At 38.2% G+C, this 16,018-nt stretch overlaps 1 protein-coding gene across 1 annotated transcript in view; it reads left to right on the top strand.

Annotated features, from left to right (window-relative positions):
* The window catches only part of p3h2 (prolyl 3-hydroxylase 2), a 35,833-nt gene that overhangs the window by 8,854 nt on the left and 10,961 nt on the right, over positions 1-16,018 (top strand). Inside the window, exons 2-3 of the mRNA XM_043223758.1 lie at positions 14,701-14,853; positions 14,971-15,160. Coding sequence (XP_043079693.1) covers positions 14,701-14,853; positions 14,971-15,160 — 343 coding nt within the window. The remainder of the gene's footprint in view (positions 1-14,700; positions 14,854-14,970; positions 15,161-16,018) is intronic.

The raw sequence follows: 16,018 nt of genomic DNA on the forward strand, positions 1-16,018 counted from the left end.
CAGCTGTCACCTGCACTGTAATTAAGTACGCCCTGCTGCAATTGCCCTAGTGGGAACATCAGCCATTACCTCACTAATGTTTTTCCTGCATGTTTCCCAAGCTTTTACAATATGTCCTATCTAGTTTCCTCTCAATTCCAAACCACAGGCCAATTATTTCATTCCTAAAGCTACCTGTCAGCCTTTTGCTATACTCCCAGGTCTTGTTCCAGCCACTTGGATGGTAGTTAAGTTTGACATTTGATAGAGTTACATGAACGGTTAGGGGAATCATTCCTTCCTCTCCATGCCATGCCGTGTATGTGACAACTCCCAATTCCTGATGACTGACTTAGTGAACTTTCTGACTGGAGTATGTTGATCTAGATCTCCTGGAAGGTGTGCGGCATAGGATTGTTCGATAACGGATGCGCCTTTTGTCTGAGTTGAGAAGGTTGAGAAGGTAACTCAATACTCCCATCTGCACTTTCCACACATTGGCAGCCCTGCACTCTGAACCCTTTAGAATTTTAAAGCACTCCCGAATGGTGATTTAAGGGGAAAATTGCTTGTTTTAACAGTCGTTAATACGTACACCAAAGGTGTGAGCTTAAGAAGTGTGCAAACATTCGAAACAGGCAGCCTTTCCCTGGACAACATCTCTTGATCCTTGTAACACAGTTGAGTGATTTATACGTACTATATTTCTAGGTCAGGTCCTTTGAGTTCAATGAGGACATTTTCAAGAGTTTGCAACCAGAAAGACATGTATGACATGGACTTTTTTCCACATTAGCAGTCTAGACCAACCAGTGAGATCCCACATCATGGTTTATGAGTGTGATCTCACAGTCCAGAAATAACTGTAATGTATCCCTCTTTCGACCACACCATCAGTCAAGTTTAACCATCCCAACTAAGTTTACCAATCATTCCATTCTTCTACTGTCGCAGCCACAATTGTGGCTGTGCTTCGATATTAAGAAACACTTCAATGCTGAGGTCATAATGGCATATCATATTATACTAATTATACTGGTGATGACATGCCATCTGGCTTTACGTCACTCTTGGCTTCTTTTGGAAGTTTAATTAACCCACTGACCAGGCCTCCGGGTGCGCTTGCCTTTGTGGCAAGGAGCGTAACCGGGTGTATACAGTACTTCCATTTTGTAAACTCCAAATGCTTATTTTTCCTTATTTTCAAGAATACAGACATCCTGTGTTCTCTATTCCTTTACCTGCTAATAGAGTCCACGTTTAAAGATGGTTATAATTATAAAGGGATAACTTTAGATGCACTTTAATGCGTCATCGTGCATTTAAGTAGTTCCTGCATGGCCCACTAATAAAAACGCTTGAGTGAGTCTCAACCTTTAGGACATATGGTACATTACTCCCGTCCGAGACATCTATATTGAATCATGATGCTACGTAGCATGTTTTTCCGTTTTCTATTATTGCCTACAGATTATTGGCTCCAGCAGCTACTTGTTTTATAGCTCCTAAGGGCAGCATCGCAGAATCAGCATGGAACGAAGCCAAGGGGTTGTTTTTTATTTATTACTGTTGTGTTTGAGGATTGAACATGCTTTTACTTAAAGCTACACCTGTGTAGAAAGCCCAGCGTGTACTTAAGTCTTTCCTGTGTAATTGGCCAAAAAGCAAATAGCAAAGGACCGCCTGCACTTTTTGGTCTGGATCATACCTTGCTGTCAGATTTGGGTGGAGGATGATGTAAATGCATGCTAGTCTGCAACCACAGAGATGTGCTCTCTCATTGTTTGCCAACAGACTTGACGTAGGACCAATGTTTGATCACAAGTCTCTCAGAATGCATCGTGTTTCCAATTCAACTGTGTGAAGCTGGAAAGCATTTGGGTTAGGTCCACTGTCACACTCACTTAAATGTAGACTGAATGCAGGTCTGGAAGAATCATTAGACTCACTGTTCTGGGAGAATAGTTTTTGGGTGCAATGTTTTAGAGGCACAAGAGAGAGATAAGGGTTCTCTGTGACCTTTTTTAACGTATAAATGTTGTCACGGTACGTTTGAACTGTTTGCTTGACACACTCCTAAATGTTAACGGCTTCTCAACACTGAGGTTCACCTATCATGGTGCCTGTTAAACAAGAATGAACTAACCTAAGGTGGTTTGCTGGTCTTAGCTGTAAAAAAAAAAAACCTTTACCAGGCAGGAAAACATGATAAGCTGAGAAACAAGTGTTTTTTTTATTAGACGTTCAAAAATCTTGTAATGATGTTAAAATACGAAGCAAACAGAGTTGATTCCAGTAGTTTAATGTTAACATGTTGCTAAGAAATACTTTAAGCATAAATACAACAAAATATAGTTATATGGTCCAATATTTAGGTAATTTTATTAATACTTAATCATACTTACTACATGCTGAATGAAATTGACCGACCTAAATATTTTATTTTTATTAAATATAAAAGGTTTATTAAATTGTATGAATTTGTAAGGTCATAAGAATTCATACAACCTGTAAAAAAATTTCAGAGGTGGCAAATTTGTAAACCTACCTCACAGAAATCAGGTCATATGATTTTGTATGAATTATCTACCTTATAAAATATATATTGAGACTCATGCAATCTGTAATCTTCAATAATTTTCAGAATCTAGTTTAAATAAGGTATCCTATAAGATAGCATAATGTTCCCTATATTTGGAACAAACGTTTTGTGAGCATGTGTATATAATGACTAAAAATAAAATTGTAGGCAGATCACTAGGTTTTCGAGCCTTTATTTCCTTTAGAGCACTTATTTCCTTCAGGAAGTCCAAATCTTGTTTTATTTTGCCATTTCATTTTAGTATATAAGTTTGCGGCGAAGAAAATGTATAAATTATACCAGGCCGTGACTTTTCTCAGGGCTTGTTCTGCCCATGAAAGCAGCTCTTTCTTCAGCATTTGCCACTGGTAAAACCACAAGCTCTTAACTGAAATTATAAATAGACTCCACCAACCCTTGCCAATGTTTTCACTAGGGCACATATGTGTTTAGGCTTTTATTAGAACTATTTTGCATAGTGTTAGTCAAGTGGAAAATCCCTAGCTCCAAATACTTTTTATAAATACTTTAAAACCGTCAAGGGTGTAAGCCAACACCTCAGTGTTGTTTTCTAAAGGTGTGTTACTTCTGTAGACCTGCTCAGAGCCCCATTGTAAATCCAGAGAGCTATTTACAGTTGAAGTTTACCGACTTGAAATCAACCCACGACTGACGTGTGTGTGTTTTAATATTCCGGATTTGTGTTTAACCACTATATAATTATATTTAATGGTAACAAAAGGAATGCTGTTTTACATTTAACAGATGCGTAATTGTAAACCCTCTGCTCACAAATGCCATCCCACTTTATAGTACACTACTGTTAGGTAAAGAATGTTTATTTGGGTAGACATTTTAGGCCCTGACCCCCGTTGTCCAACTCTATATTGTGTGCTGAGGTAAAGAAGTTACGTAAATATCTAAACCGGAGATATGTTTTTTCTCAACTCAGGAAACTCCAGCTTTGCTAAACAAATTTGCCAATTAAACCGAAATAACTACGAGGTCTTGTTTCAGAGTGAGGGTAAACAAGCACATGACATGTTCAGCATTTCAAGATTATTTGATTCACAGGACTCTAGAGACACGCAGAAAAGAGCGACATTTAGGGCAAGAATATTTTATTTAGCTTAGTATAGCTTTATTTATCCTTCCTCCCCGATTAAAGATGGAGTCTGAAACGCTTTGAGCAAGCCAGGTGCATCTGAGATCTTACTTTGTAAATTTGTTTTCTCTGTCACTTCATGGAAAAGATATTAAAATGTTTAAAAATGCAATTACATCTGGAATTTCATGATGAAGAGTAATGTCTTTTTTATTATCCAGCCTCAGTCTGCTTAGTGCTCTTAAGCATCTGTTAAAAATCACTTGCTTTGCATCATCATGCAACCAAGGGCTGCTTCAGGTTAACAAAGTTTACTTTGGCAAAGAGAATAGACGTCCCCTCTTTCGAGCGAAAGTAAAATGTATTTTAATTAAGTCCTTATTGCTTTTAAACTAACTCGAAATCAGTCAAATTTACAGTCTCAACATAAAGCACCACTTGATTGCTTTTAGTAAAGGAACCAGAAGGCCTATCAGCCGCAACAAAACTTTCTGTGGTTTCTGATGTTAGTGTGCAAAATGTTCATTTGCACTCTGAAATCGAAGACCAACAGAGAAGATCTGCTTTTTATAAACGGCAGAATGAAAACCAAATGCACTGCACGAAACTGATAATTCTCTTTCAGGCTTCTTCAGATTTTCAAAGACATTGTATAGCTAACAAGAAACGGGCATTTTAAGTGTGAGTTATGTCGTTGAAGAGATCTTCTCTGAGATTGAATTTCCTTGAATCGCTATTAGCATATAAATGCAATCAGTGGGGTCTTGCTACAGTGACAAACAGCCTTGTGTAATGATGGGAAGTGTACAAAATGTACTTTTATAATTGATAAATAGCATATGTGAAAACAAAACAAGGCCAAAAACTATTTCTGGCAGCATGTTTTGTACATCAAGCATTAGCTGAGAATACATGTGTTCCTTTTGTAGCTTCGTCATCTCCTGGATTCAGCTTTCCGTCTGTAAAGCATTGTTGAGTTTGGTCAGGTTTGTTTTTTTTTTTAAGGTGGTTAATGGCAGTTAACAATGATGTTTGAGAATGAGCTCTGTGAAGCCTTCATTAGCATTAGCACATTTATTAGCATGCTTGAAATATATAATGACCTGGGACAAAAATTGTTGTATGAAATCATTTGCTGAATTTATAATTTTTATTTTCCACTTGAGTTTGTTTCCTTGGGCTTAAAGCTGAATAATGAGCCACTTTATTAGTAACTTGATAGTATGCATTAGATTGTAACATTGAATATGTACTAGAATGTAAAACAAATGAAACCAATAACTGTAAGTGAAACATTTAAAGGATTAGTTCTAGAAAAATACTTCCTGATAATTTGCTCACCCCCTTTTCATCCAAGATGTTCAGGTCTTTCTTTCTTTAGTTGCAAAGGTTTTATCCTAGAATGTTTTCCTCAAAACTTTCCAATGAAGAAAGAAGGACACGAACATCAGGAATGTTTTATTTTGGAAATGAACCAATCCTTTAAAGATTAATAGAGCATTGCATTGATGACTGATTTTTGCAGGACAACCTGAAAGTTATCTTCCCACTTGTTCCCTGGCAAAAACCCAGTAGGATTTTTCCATCAACTTTTGGATTATTGCAGAAAATAAACTCTGTATGCATGACATTTTGTTCATTGTGGTATTGATAACAAACAAATAAAGCCTAAATACAATCAGCGGAAACTTAAAAAGCTAAATTTCTATGAACTACACCACGGTCGCGTGACTTTCTTTACTCTTCAGTCTTTAAAAACATTTTTTTCTATAAAGTCTGAGTTTGAATAGGTTTTAAGAGTGCAATTGTAAACAATGCATGAAGGCATACAGTCCGGGTAGTCAGTGCAATTGTCCTTTTGCAATTGTTTTTGCAAGAGGAGTGTGTCAGATCCTGCCGGGCGTGACCTTTGACCTTTTTGCAAACATCCCAGATCAAACGTCCATGAATTCCTGACAACTGCAGACTCATGGCACCAGCTTGGGCCGCCTGCCAATGAGGTCACAACCCAGCGGGTTCAGGACCCCTGAACAACTGACTCACACAGTGTAATCAGAGATGACCTGTTGTGTTTCGACTGCCCCTCGGGCTTCCATTATCATGTCCTTCTTCCTCATAAATACACGGCAGGCTAAACTTAACATGCGCCCTTTGATCTGACCCATTTCTGGCATTGTAGAGGTCAGGAGAGCAGTTCTGTTTTTGTTATTTCTGCTCATTTCCCCATCTCTCTCAAAGCCGAGTGGAAATCATGTCAGATCTCCTGTGGTTTGTGTGGATTTTGCTCCTTCTTACATTGAATGCAGCCAGCATTGTGTAAAGGTCAATGCCTTGGAAATGTTTTTTTTAAGAAAAGGGCAACAATTTGTGCATGATACCTGATTTTCCTGCAACATGATTTCTGTTCAATTAAGTTTTTCAAGATTTTTAAATGTTTTGATACTAAAATTATACAGTATTTTATAATACTCGTAAACCACGTCTTGTACTGACGTAACACCAACATAACAAATATGATGTAACAGGAAAGTTACATTGAACCGAACTATGTTGCATTAAACAACCAATTATTTTGTCACATTTTGGTCTCAGTACGACATCAGAATATTAAAGTGTGTTTGCATCATACGGTGCGCTACGCTGAATTAACAATTTTATACCAAAAACATAGCTTTTAGTTTATACTTAAGCTATGTAGTAATATGCAGTGTTTGGCTTGAGTTGTAGCTTAAATTTATGTGCAGTTGATTTGGTTTGGAAACACCTCCTAAGCCAAAAGCGTTATTAAATAAACCACTTGTCATCGGTCATAAATCAGTATGTTTTCCAAGTGGGTGTGAAAGCAGACAAGAGTTGTGGCTACATCGGCCCTTCGTCCTTCAAGATGTAAGTATTGTTTAGTAATGTTCTAACCACCGTTCAGAACACGCTAACAATGTGTTAACAACCAATCCTGCTTCCGAGGGTTTTACTGAAATTTCTTGTATTTTCATAACTTTTGATGATCCATTGATTTGATTAATCTTACTTTTGTTTAGAGACTTTACACAGTGACAAGATATTGAAAACAAATGTTCTTTCCAGCAGTACCTCCCTAAAATAAAAATAAAAAACAAATTAATAACAGTCATCAGAGTTTAATAAAACGCTCATCCCCTCTCAGAAAGAGGTCACCTCCCCGAACGCCCCCCAAGAAAGCGGTTTATTCCCATTTGTCAAAGTAGATCGGGTGTTTTCTTCGGTAGGGGGCCGGGATGGGTCTCTGGGGGAGATGCTCTTGGCGGCTCCCGGGCTGAAGGGGGCTTCCACTTGGCGTACTCACCGCAGCGGTCTGCCAGCAGTGCAGCTAGCCAGGCTACTGTCAAAACTCAGGCACTCCATTACTCCAAAGATAACAGGCCCTGTACCTCCTCCGCTGGTCTCCCTGGGTCAATTAACCTGCCTCATGCTGTGATCTGAAACAAGGAGCCACACTTGGCCCACTTTAGATGCATTTAGTGTTGGACTGTGCAAACGATTCCATAAACCAATATGTGAATAGGTTTTCCAAACCTCGTATTTTAGGCTGTTAATACATAATACAGCCTGACCGATGTTTTTTTGGCGGACGGCGATGCTGATACCATTATTAAGGGATAAAAAAAGGCTATCGATATATATCGGCCGATATTCTTTGAGTAAATTATATTACAGTACCAGTCAAAAGTTTGGACACACTGCCCATTCGTGTGTCCAAATTTTGACAGGTACTGTATATAGAATACAGTATATACATAAACGGAATACATATACATTGTACTGCTGCACTAATTGATTGTTGTTGCGTTACTTCACAAATAAGTTTTACACTCAACACAGACAAAGCAAATCATTTGTTGCTGGAACTTGCTGCATCTCGCCTATAATATTCATTGCGTGGGAAGTTGAATCGGAGCTTAACTCTACAAACATCAATCAGACTAACTAAGCTTACTGAAAGGATGTTTATGTTGCTTTATGAAAATCTTCAAAGCATGCAAAATAGGAATAACATAACAACTGCCAAAACTTCTTAAACTTTTATCTTGTCAAACATTAAAAGAAGCAAAAAAGTGTCTTAGAAACCCCAATACTTGTGGTTTACTTTGAGTTTGCATTAATCATTTCAATATTTTTTTTTTATTTAAATTTTTATTTCTATAGCACTTTTAACAACAAATTGTATCACAGCACTAAAAAAAGCAGCATTACAAACATTTCAACTTGTCAATCACAGAGGACAAATCAGTCAAATACTCTGGGTTCCTGGAATTCACTGGGACCTCTATGAGAGCAGTTCAGGAGCATTCATACCTGACAAAGCCAATACAGTAGCTTTTGCTTAGCTTCCTGTACTCAATATAGAGCTACAAATGCAGATGGGCATCTGCAAAGTGACAAAAAACAGTGTGAGACCTCCAGGGTGGAAAATGGAGGGTGCTGGTACATTTGTGGGAGAATGAAAGGCAGCATTGTGAAGGCACTGTGATACCAGTGTCTCCGTTATAACGCTCTGTTGTAAGTGAACAAAGTCCAGGCCTGCTTTAGATTTAACTCTTTAGTACAGCACGCCGATCCCACTCTTGTTTCCAATCCATAAATGTTTAAACTGCGCACATAGCAAAACTAATATGCCTCACTGGAACAAGAGCTGTAATGGGCTCTTTCACCTCTAGAAGAACTCTTTCGTAAATATCTTCATATAAAAGTTCTTTGTAATGTATGTTGGATACAGTTTTAGCTCCATTCGGCTCGTAACAAGGACGGGGGCTGGGGGGGTGAATGTAAGTTCACATCGGGCTCATATTTGAACAAGAGATAAATTAGGTTGTTTTTTGATCAAATGTTGCTCTCCTCGGTGGGGAGTCTGGTCATTAGGAGGCCAGCGTGAGTCCAGAAGCGATGATCCGAGGGGGCTGCCCTCTCTCAGGCAAAGGACTCTGTAGGAATGTGGAGGGAGGGCTGACTCACCCCTCTGCTCCGGGCCAAAAGATCCCACGGAATGACATGAAAGACGAGGTGCTGGAACAGAAGATGCTGAGGTCTATTAACTGTTTGCATTTATCAAATTTTTGGGCCGAATAGTCGTGGGGATAAAAACAAGTGAAAGCAGGATGATGTTTCAAGAGGATTTCATCTCAAGTTTTACGTCAAACCGTAAAACAAAGCTGTCTCTCCTGATGCAGGAGGCAAGGGAAGGTTGAAAGATTTCGGAAAGCGGCCTGCCATGAGTTATAGAGCTGTTACTATTTTTATGGTCTTTTTAAGCCTTTAATGGGATTGGTAGAAGTGGGGAAGTAAAAGGAAGCGGCGGGATTGGTTTGGGAAAGGTAAGCTTGGAGACAAATGGAGGATAGAGCCAAGAAACTTCCAAGACTGTGGTGTCCAACCTCCAGCCAGCTCCAACATACTTTCTTAGAAGTTTCTAGTGAGTCTGAAAGTCCTTGATTTGCTAGGTCAATTTTTTTTTTCTCTTGTGAGAAATGATAGCAGCACTGCACAGCCCACTAGCCAAGGAGACGTAGTCGTGTCTGTTGCCTTGTTCAGACTGTCAGCCCAAATCCAATTTTGTGCATATCCAGATACTTATAATTTAAGTAACTGACTGTTCACACAGGGTATGGCAATGGTTCATGTTAATTTTTTTGTCCATACGCTCTCCTACATTTTAAGGAATATTAATTGATTTCTATGGCAATGCTGTTGCGTTGTTATGCCTACGCTAAAAACATCTTAATACAGTTTGTAATACAGATGTTGTCCTATGACAATGAGGCAGGAAGCTGGAATGTGCGGCTGTATTCTGTGCGTCTCCGCTACTTTTAAGAACACAAAGAGATGCGCATACTAGTGGTATATTGTGTTTTTCCTCTTGAATTGCATTTCGCAATGACTCGAGCTCGATTTTCTCTTTCTACCAAAATGTTTGACGTATTTCTACGCTAAATCCGATCTGAGCGATGGAATTGAAACAGATTTCCAGAAATGCGTTTTGAATTCCACACCACATACGAATGTAGCTCAAAAAGGATTTCCACAAATCTAATTTCATGTATTTCGTTGCCATTCAGACTATTTCAATAACATTTGCACAAAAAACTGATTTGGGTGACACATTTCACCTCTTATATAGTAGGGAAGAATACAATTTTGGATTCAACAACAAAAAAAAATTGCTAAAATTTGGTGCAATACATGTTTTAATTTAAATGTGTTATCTTATGTCCAGCTAATAAAGCTAGAGTTACCGAGAAACAAAACTAATTAAAATGAAAAATGGATTAGACTGGTGTGTTATTAAGGTTTTCTTTTTTTGGGTTTTCACAGCATAATTATTGTTTACCAAACAGAAAGGTTAACATTTTAGTCCTGACCTTTAATCTATCTTCTAATCTTTTGATTTCCCCTCTAATTACGCACAAACGAATCAACTGCAGTCGATCACCTCATCTAAACAAGGAACGTCCAGAGAAACCATTTCAAAAAAACCAAACCCCACGTACACAGACTTCCATTCAGTGGTTGCATACAGTAGCTGGATTATTTTAGACCTATTTTTACTTTTTCCAGCTATCCCATGTCTTTGCACTAATGAAAGAGGCTGTCTGTTCCATCCTGCTTTAAAGACATTCCTCAGACATTACCTTATTAAACCAACATGTGCGTTGAGGGGGCGTGGCCCGGGCACAGAGAAAAGGGTTAGTGTATTGGCACCAACGGAAGTGTGAGGAGGCCACGCCCCAGACAGATGACATCATCCACAGGATTCCCACAAGCCTATGCTGTTTTCCGCAGCACGTGCTGTACTTGTCCCACAGCCGCTTGACTTTGAGGTTTAACTGCCATGAAGAAAGACATGGGATACTTTGACATGGGATACTTTGAACTAAGATTGTATTTTGATGGATAAAGTGGGTTAGCTGAGACTTAGTGGAAGGGAATATGGTCTGGTGGTGACTGCTGCAACCTTATGTTTTGTGCAATAACGGTTCATTATTCACGCTTTCATTTAGTTTGGGCAAAAATACCTGTCTCGGTGTTACTAGAGTTTGGTCATAGTAGTGAAACAGTTTAATGAAAGCTTGCATTTCGATTTAAAGCAGCTATATATTGTTAAAAGTAGATGCACAAATGAAACGATCGGTAACTAAATGCATCAATCAAACCATGCAGATATGCAGAAAGGTGTCAATGTCATAGAAGTTTTTTTTTTTTTTTTTTTTTTTGAAGTAAAATAATTAGAATAAATGTATCTTGAACTTTTTAACTGGACAGAACATTTGATTTTAAAATACAGGAATTGATTTTCCATTTATTCATTTAGCAATTTATCCAAAGTGATAAAGCAGTTCTTCCTACTGTGCTTATAATATATTTCAGAGATCCTTTATGGTTTACTGGGAAAACATACTGTTTAGAATAGCTTTAAACAAATGTTTACTTTTGAGGTTATGGTTTGCGAAACTGGACTTGCTTAAGGTAGCTCTTTCTATTGCTTATTATCATTACTAGGTTAATTTTGCCAGGTACATTTTTACTAAAACCCAAACTCAGGTTTAAAATGGAAATTGGAAATGCTTAGAAGTAAAGTAGCTCCACTTGTAAACACACTGGATTTAATAAAGCGAGTTTGCACAGATTCTTGTGGTTTCTCTATTGCTTAGTGTTGAGTGAAACCACTGCTTCAGTCAATACACAGGGCACTGGATTAAATAAAGTGTTCCGCTTGAATATTTGTTAAATATTAGCTTATCCTTAGATAACACATTAATAAGTCTTTGTTTGCTACGTGATGGACAAGATCAAGCTCTGTGTATTATTGATACAAGCACTGAAAAAAAGCGTCTTCTAAATGAAAAAGAAAATGTAATAGACTTTAGTGTAGTTTACTTAATCCAAGAAAAGCACATTAATAGATGCTTTCTTTCCTTGTTAACAGCTAAAAACATAATTTTTAATGTTTGCAGTTGATCTCTACCAAATAACTTGGTTTTCTCAGAACATGAAAGCATCTACAGTCTCATCAACATGTTGTTGACATTCTTTGCCGCCTTCAACTAAAAAAAAAATCATAGATGGGGCTTGTCTTGGCTAGGACTCTATCCCACATCAAACGGGATGTTTTTCTTTTTTACAGCCAGCGAGTAAATAGTTTGTAAACTCTGGCTGAAGATGCAGGGAAAAAAAAACTGGTGGTGTATATTAAAGAGCAGTTAGGAGGTCCACAGGTGCTCTCCCTGGAAAATATTTACCCAAAAGGCCCAAATGTTAGCTTGAGGACTGTTTATGCTATTAGGAACAAAATACTGGTTGATGTCGTTTGAATTTGACTTTTTTCAAAGTGGTGCGTGCTCTGTTTGTCTGTGGGGGTGTATCCGTTTGACATAAAAAGAAGGGAAAATCGTTTTTACGCATACTAAATTTTTGATGTAATGGGTTTGCTGAGAAAGCCAGCACTGTGGATTAGTGTGTAAGTGTGTGTGAAATGAGCGTCTCAGCTGTAGAACCATCTGTTGAAGTAATTTAGAAATGTGTCTTCACAGGACTCGCCGGCAGTACGGTCAGTGAGACTCAGGTCTTTGTTTAGATATTAATTCAGTCATGCTAATTAATCCAAAGTCTACAACAAAAGGCCCTGAATCATGACAGAGGTGTGCTTAGTTATTACTGTATGTTACTGTAGCTTGCATATTAATTGTGAGATATAAAAACTCGCAATTGCGAGTAATACAGTAAAAAAACAATCGCCTTTATAACTTGCAATTGCCAGTCTATATCTCACAATTCTGAGAAAAAAAATCAGAAATGCGACTTTATATCACACAGTTGTGAGTTTGTATCACGCACGTTTGTATATCTTTATAACCTGCAACTGTAAACATGTCACAATTGTGAGGTAAAAAGTCAAAAAGTTTAATTTATTTTTTATTATGTGGTGGAAACAGGCTTCTATACAAAATACTTTAAATGTGTGCATGGCAACAAACTTTTGTTTTGCAATGTCCACAGGGCCTAATGAAACTTTACTACTAACAGTTCTGGTTTGAAGCATTACACCGCAAAGAAAACTAGCTGCTTCAAAACATTCATTTACCTAATATATGATGGTCGTAAACATTTACAGCAGAGTCATACATTGCAACGATTTTATACAGGAACATCAAACACACATAAATGGCACTAAATTTGGCGCTTTTTAGTCTTCTAACTTCTTGCGTTTATGGTCAATAAAATTGAGAAAACCGCTGCGTGAGATATGCGTGAATCTGGAGCAGACAATGCACCCAGCCGGACTAAATCCCAGCTGCGTTTGAGCTTTTGTGTCTAGCTGGGCCGTTTTCCAGTAACCTCTTGTGAACTCTTTTGTCACTGTTCTTTGACGAGTACAGGATTTGTCAGGGCATGAGGATTTTTTGATACGCTACTGTAGCGCATGTGATAAACACGCCAGGTGACTGAACATAACAGTTGGATTTGAGGAGCCAAGTCGCGTTTTGGCTTCAGCTCCTGGAATCTGACTTGCTTTAGAAGAAAATCGGACAGGTCAGCATTTGGACAGGATACAAAAATACCCCCTACTGTATGTCCAATCAGGGCCTTTGCGATGCATTCGCAGCTGCGATACAAGGCTGTGTGGGTGGGTGTGGATGAGGGGGTGGTAGAAAGAAGACACAGGAATGCAGTCGACGCCAGTTTGCTCTTTGGCCTTTCAGAGGTAACCAAGCATATCCTCTTAAGCCTCCAGCCTCCCTGCCTCATTCCCTAACACAAAAGACCAAACCTTGGCCGAGTCGCAAAAGATAAGGAAAAAAAAGAGGGTGGTCTTCTTTTCCACTGTGCAGTGCTCCAACTATGGTTATATCCGGAGAGATCTGAAGCTCCATAACACTCTTTTTATAATATAGTTTTTTTCTTTTCTTTTATTTAATTCTAAAGCATTTTTTTCCACCATAAAGAAGACCATGTCTCATGAAGATAAGTAAATCAACTACTTTTAAATAAATCAAAACGTAATTTTTGATTAGTAATATGCATTGCTAAGGACTTAATTTGGGCAACTTTGGTGATTTTCTGGAATTCCAGATTCCAGTTTTTCCAATAGTTGTATCTCGGCCAAATGTCCTGTCTTAACAAACCATGCATTGGTAAGCTTATTTATTCAGCTTTTAACATAAAAAAATGTTTAAGCTGCTCTTTTCCATACAACAAAAGCAAACATTGACCAAGGGATGCTTCAAAAAGAAGACGAAGCACCATTTAATGTGCCGCATGGAACTTGTTTGCTGTAAGTTTGTGTATTTAAGGAGGTTTTGTTGAAAACAAGCTTTGGTATTCAAAGCTTGGACTTAAAAGTCTTGATGCTGATAGCCTTCTGATGTGTTCTATGATTTGTGGTTGTAAACTCCAGACGATCCATGCGATTTTTGCAATAGGCAGGTTTTTTTTCGTATAAACAAAACTGCTTTTTGTACAATATGTTGTTCCTAGGATTAAAGAAACTGATGCCAATCCTCGATCTGCAGAACAGATTGAGGTCTGCAATTCATAAAGGCCGAAAAATAACAGTTGATGGCTTCCGTGAACTTGTTTTGACATTTTTTTCTCCACTGATAAAGCAGAATTCATTGGAATTATGATTTAAACAGTCTCTGGTTTATTTATTTAAATCTGTAATCCCTTTCAGAGGCCAAAAGAAGCTTCCCTGCTGAAAAAGACCAGAATGAATTTCTATGCTCGTCCAAATTGGCTATGCTATGTTCTTCAACACTAATATTTATTCCAATAATTTCTATTAAATCTGAGTCTAAAGATGGTTTTACACACATGGTCTGGTAATTGTCTTACAATTGCATTTATTTGACTTGATCTTGCAATTACAACTCTATTTGACATACTTGCAATGTAATTTCCCAATATTTAGGCCATAAAACTGTGTTAAGAGAAAAAAATGTGTTAAGAGAGGGCCTCCAAAGTTAATTTTTCTAAATGTTTTTGTTCTGTTTCTCTTCCAAAAAAGCTCGGCCAACTGGACAAAGCTGCATCTGCTGCTCATACGTATTTCCAGGCCAACCCTGAGCATGTGGAGATGGGAGAGGACCTGGAGCAGAACAAAACCCCGAAAGGCGTAAATGAGGAAGACTTTATTGACCGGGAATCCCGCCCACACCAGGTGAGCGACTGTCGACCCCAATTACGACGCTGCTTAATGCTTCTCGAACCTTCATGAACACCCTATAAAACCAGAATACCAAGTTCAGCATCATGAAGTGCGTCTTTCTATTTACAGAAAGCCTTCTTTGCTGGGGTGAAACTCTACGACAAAGGCAGCTACGAAGAGTCTGTGACGCTCTTTGAAAAGGCTCTGACTGAGTATTACCGGGCCGATGTGGAGTGTCGGGCCCTCTGTGAAGGGCCGCAGCACTTTGAAGAGCAGAAACATGTCTTGTACAAATACAATCTCTACGAGCTAATCTCAGGTACAGATGCTTTTGTGCTCAGAGCTTTTCTGCTCTCTCTTAATGTGTTAAAGCTATCATCCGTGGTCTTGAGAAGGCTCTGGGAATTTTCCGTTCTCAAGTGGTTCTTTGGGACTTTCTATTGCGGATATCATGTTTTTGAGCTATTTGTGTTTCCAGAAATGGAGATCTTCCCGTTCTATGACCTCTGTGTAAGTCATTTCTGAGTAGGCAAGAGACACAAATGTTTGACCCAAGTTAGAAGTACAATCTGTTATCGTTGTGTCTCGATTGGCAGTTCATGATAGCATAGCAACGAACAGCTTCAAAGAGTGTTTAATACAGCGACCCTATAGTGTTTTGAACATAACACTTGCAGTTTGAAAAGCTTCTTTGGATCAAAGCTGAGACCACTTTAATGATTTATTATTTATCAATACTGAAGCTGCTCGTTTTAACTTGAAGCTTGTGAAGTTGCACAGAGAAAACTGGCTTATGTCTGTTAAGCATTCATAACATGAGCTATGTTTTGTCTGGATTGCATTCCTGCTCAAAACCAGACTACTGTTTGAAATTCAGCAGGCCACACGCAGTCAAAGTGACCTCAGCTTTAATGCTAATATAAAGTGACTATGTATATTTAATGTGTTTAGTTTTAATTTAATGTTTAGGTTTTCAGTGTTATGCACACCTTTTCACATCTATGAATTCTATTTTAGTGTGTTGCTTAATGATCACAAAAAGATAACATTAAGGGATCATTAAGTCAGTTTCTCAAAATAAACCCCAACAGGCTGAACATTTTGTATCATCCTCACAGATTCTAGATATTTCTAGATATAGTAAGATACATATTTTTACAATTTTTTTTTTCCAATA

This window comes from Puntigrus tetrazona, chromosome 22 (genome assembly GCF_018831695.1).
Source record: "Puntigrus tetrazona isolate hp1 chromosome 22, ASM1883169v1, whole genome shotgun sequence".
Classification (NCBI taxonomy): domain Eukaryota; kingdom Metazoa; phylum Chordata; class Actinopteri; order Cypriniformes; family Cyprinidae; genus Puntigrus; species Puntigrus tetrazona.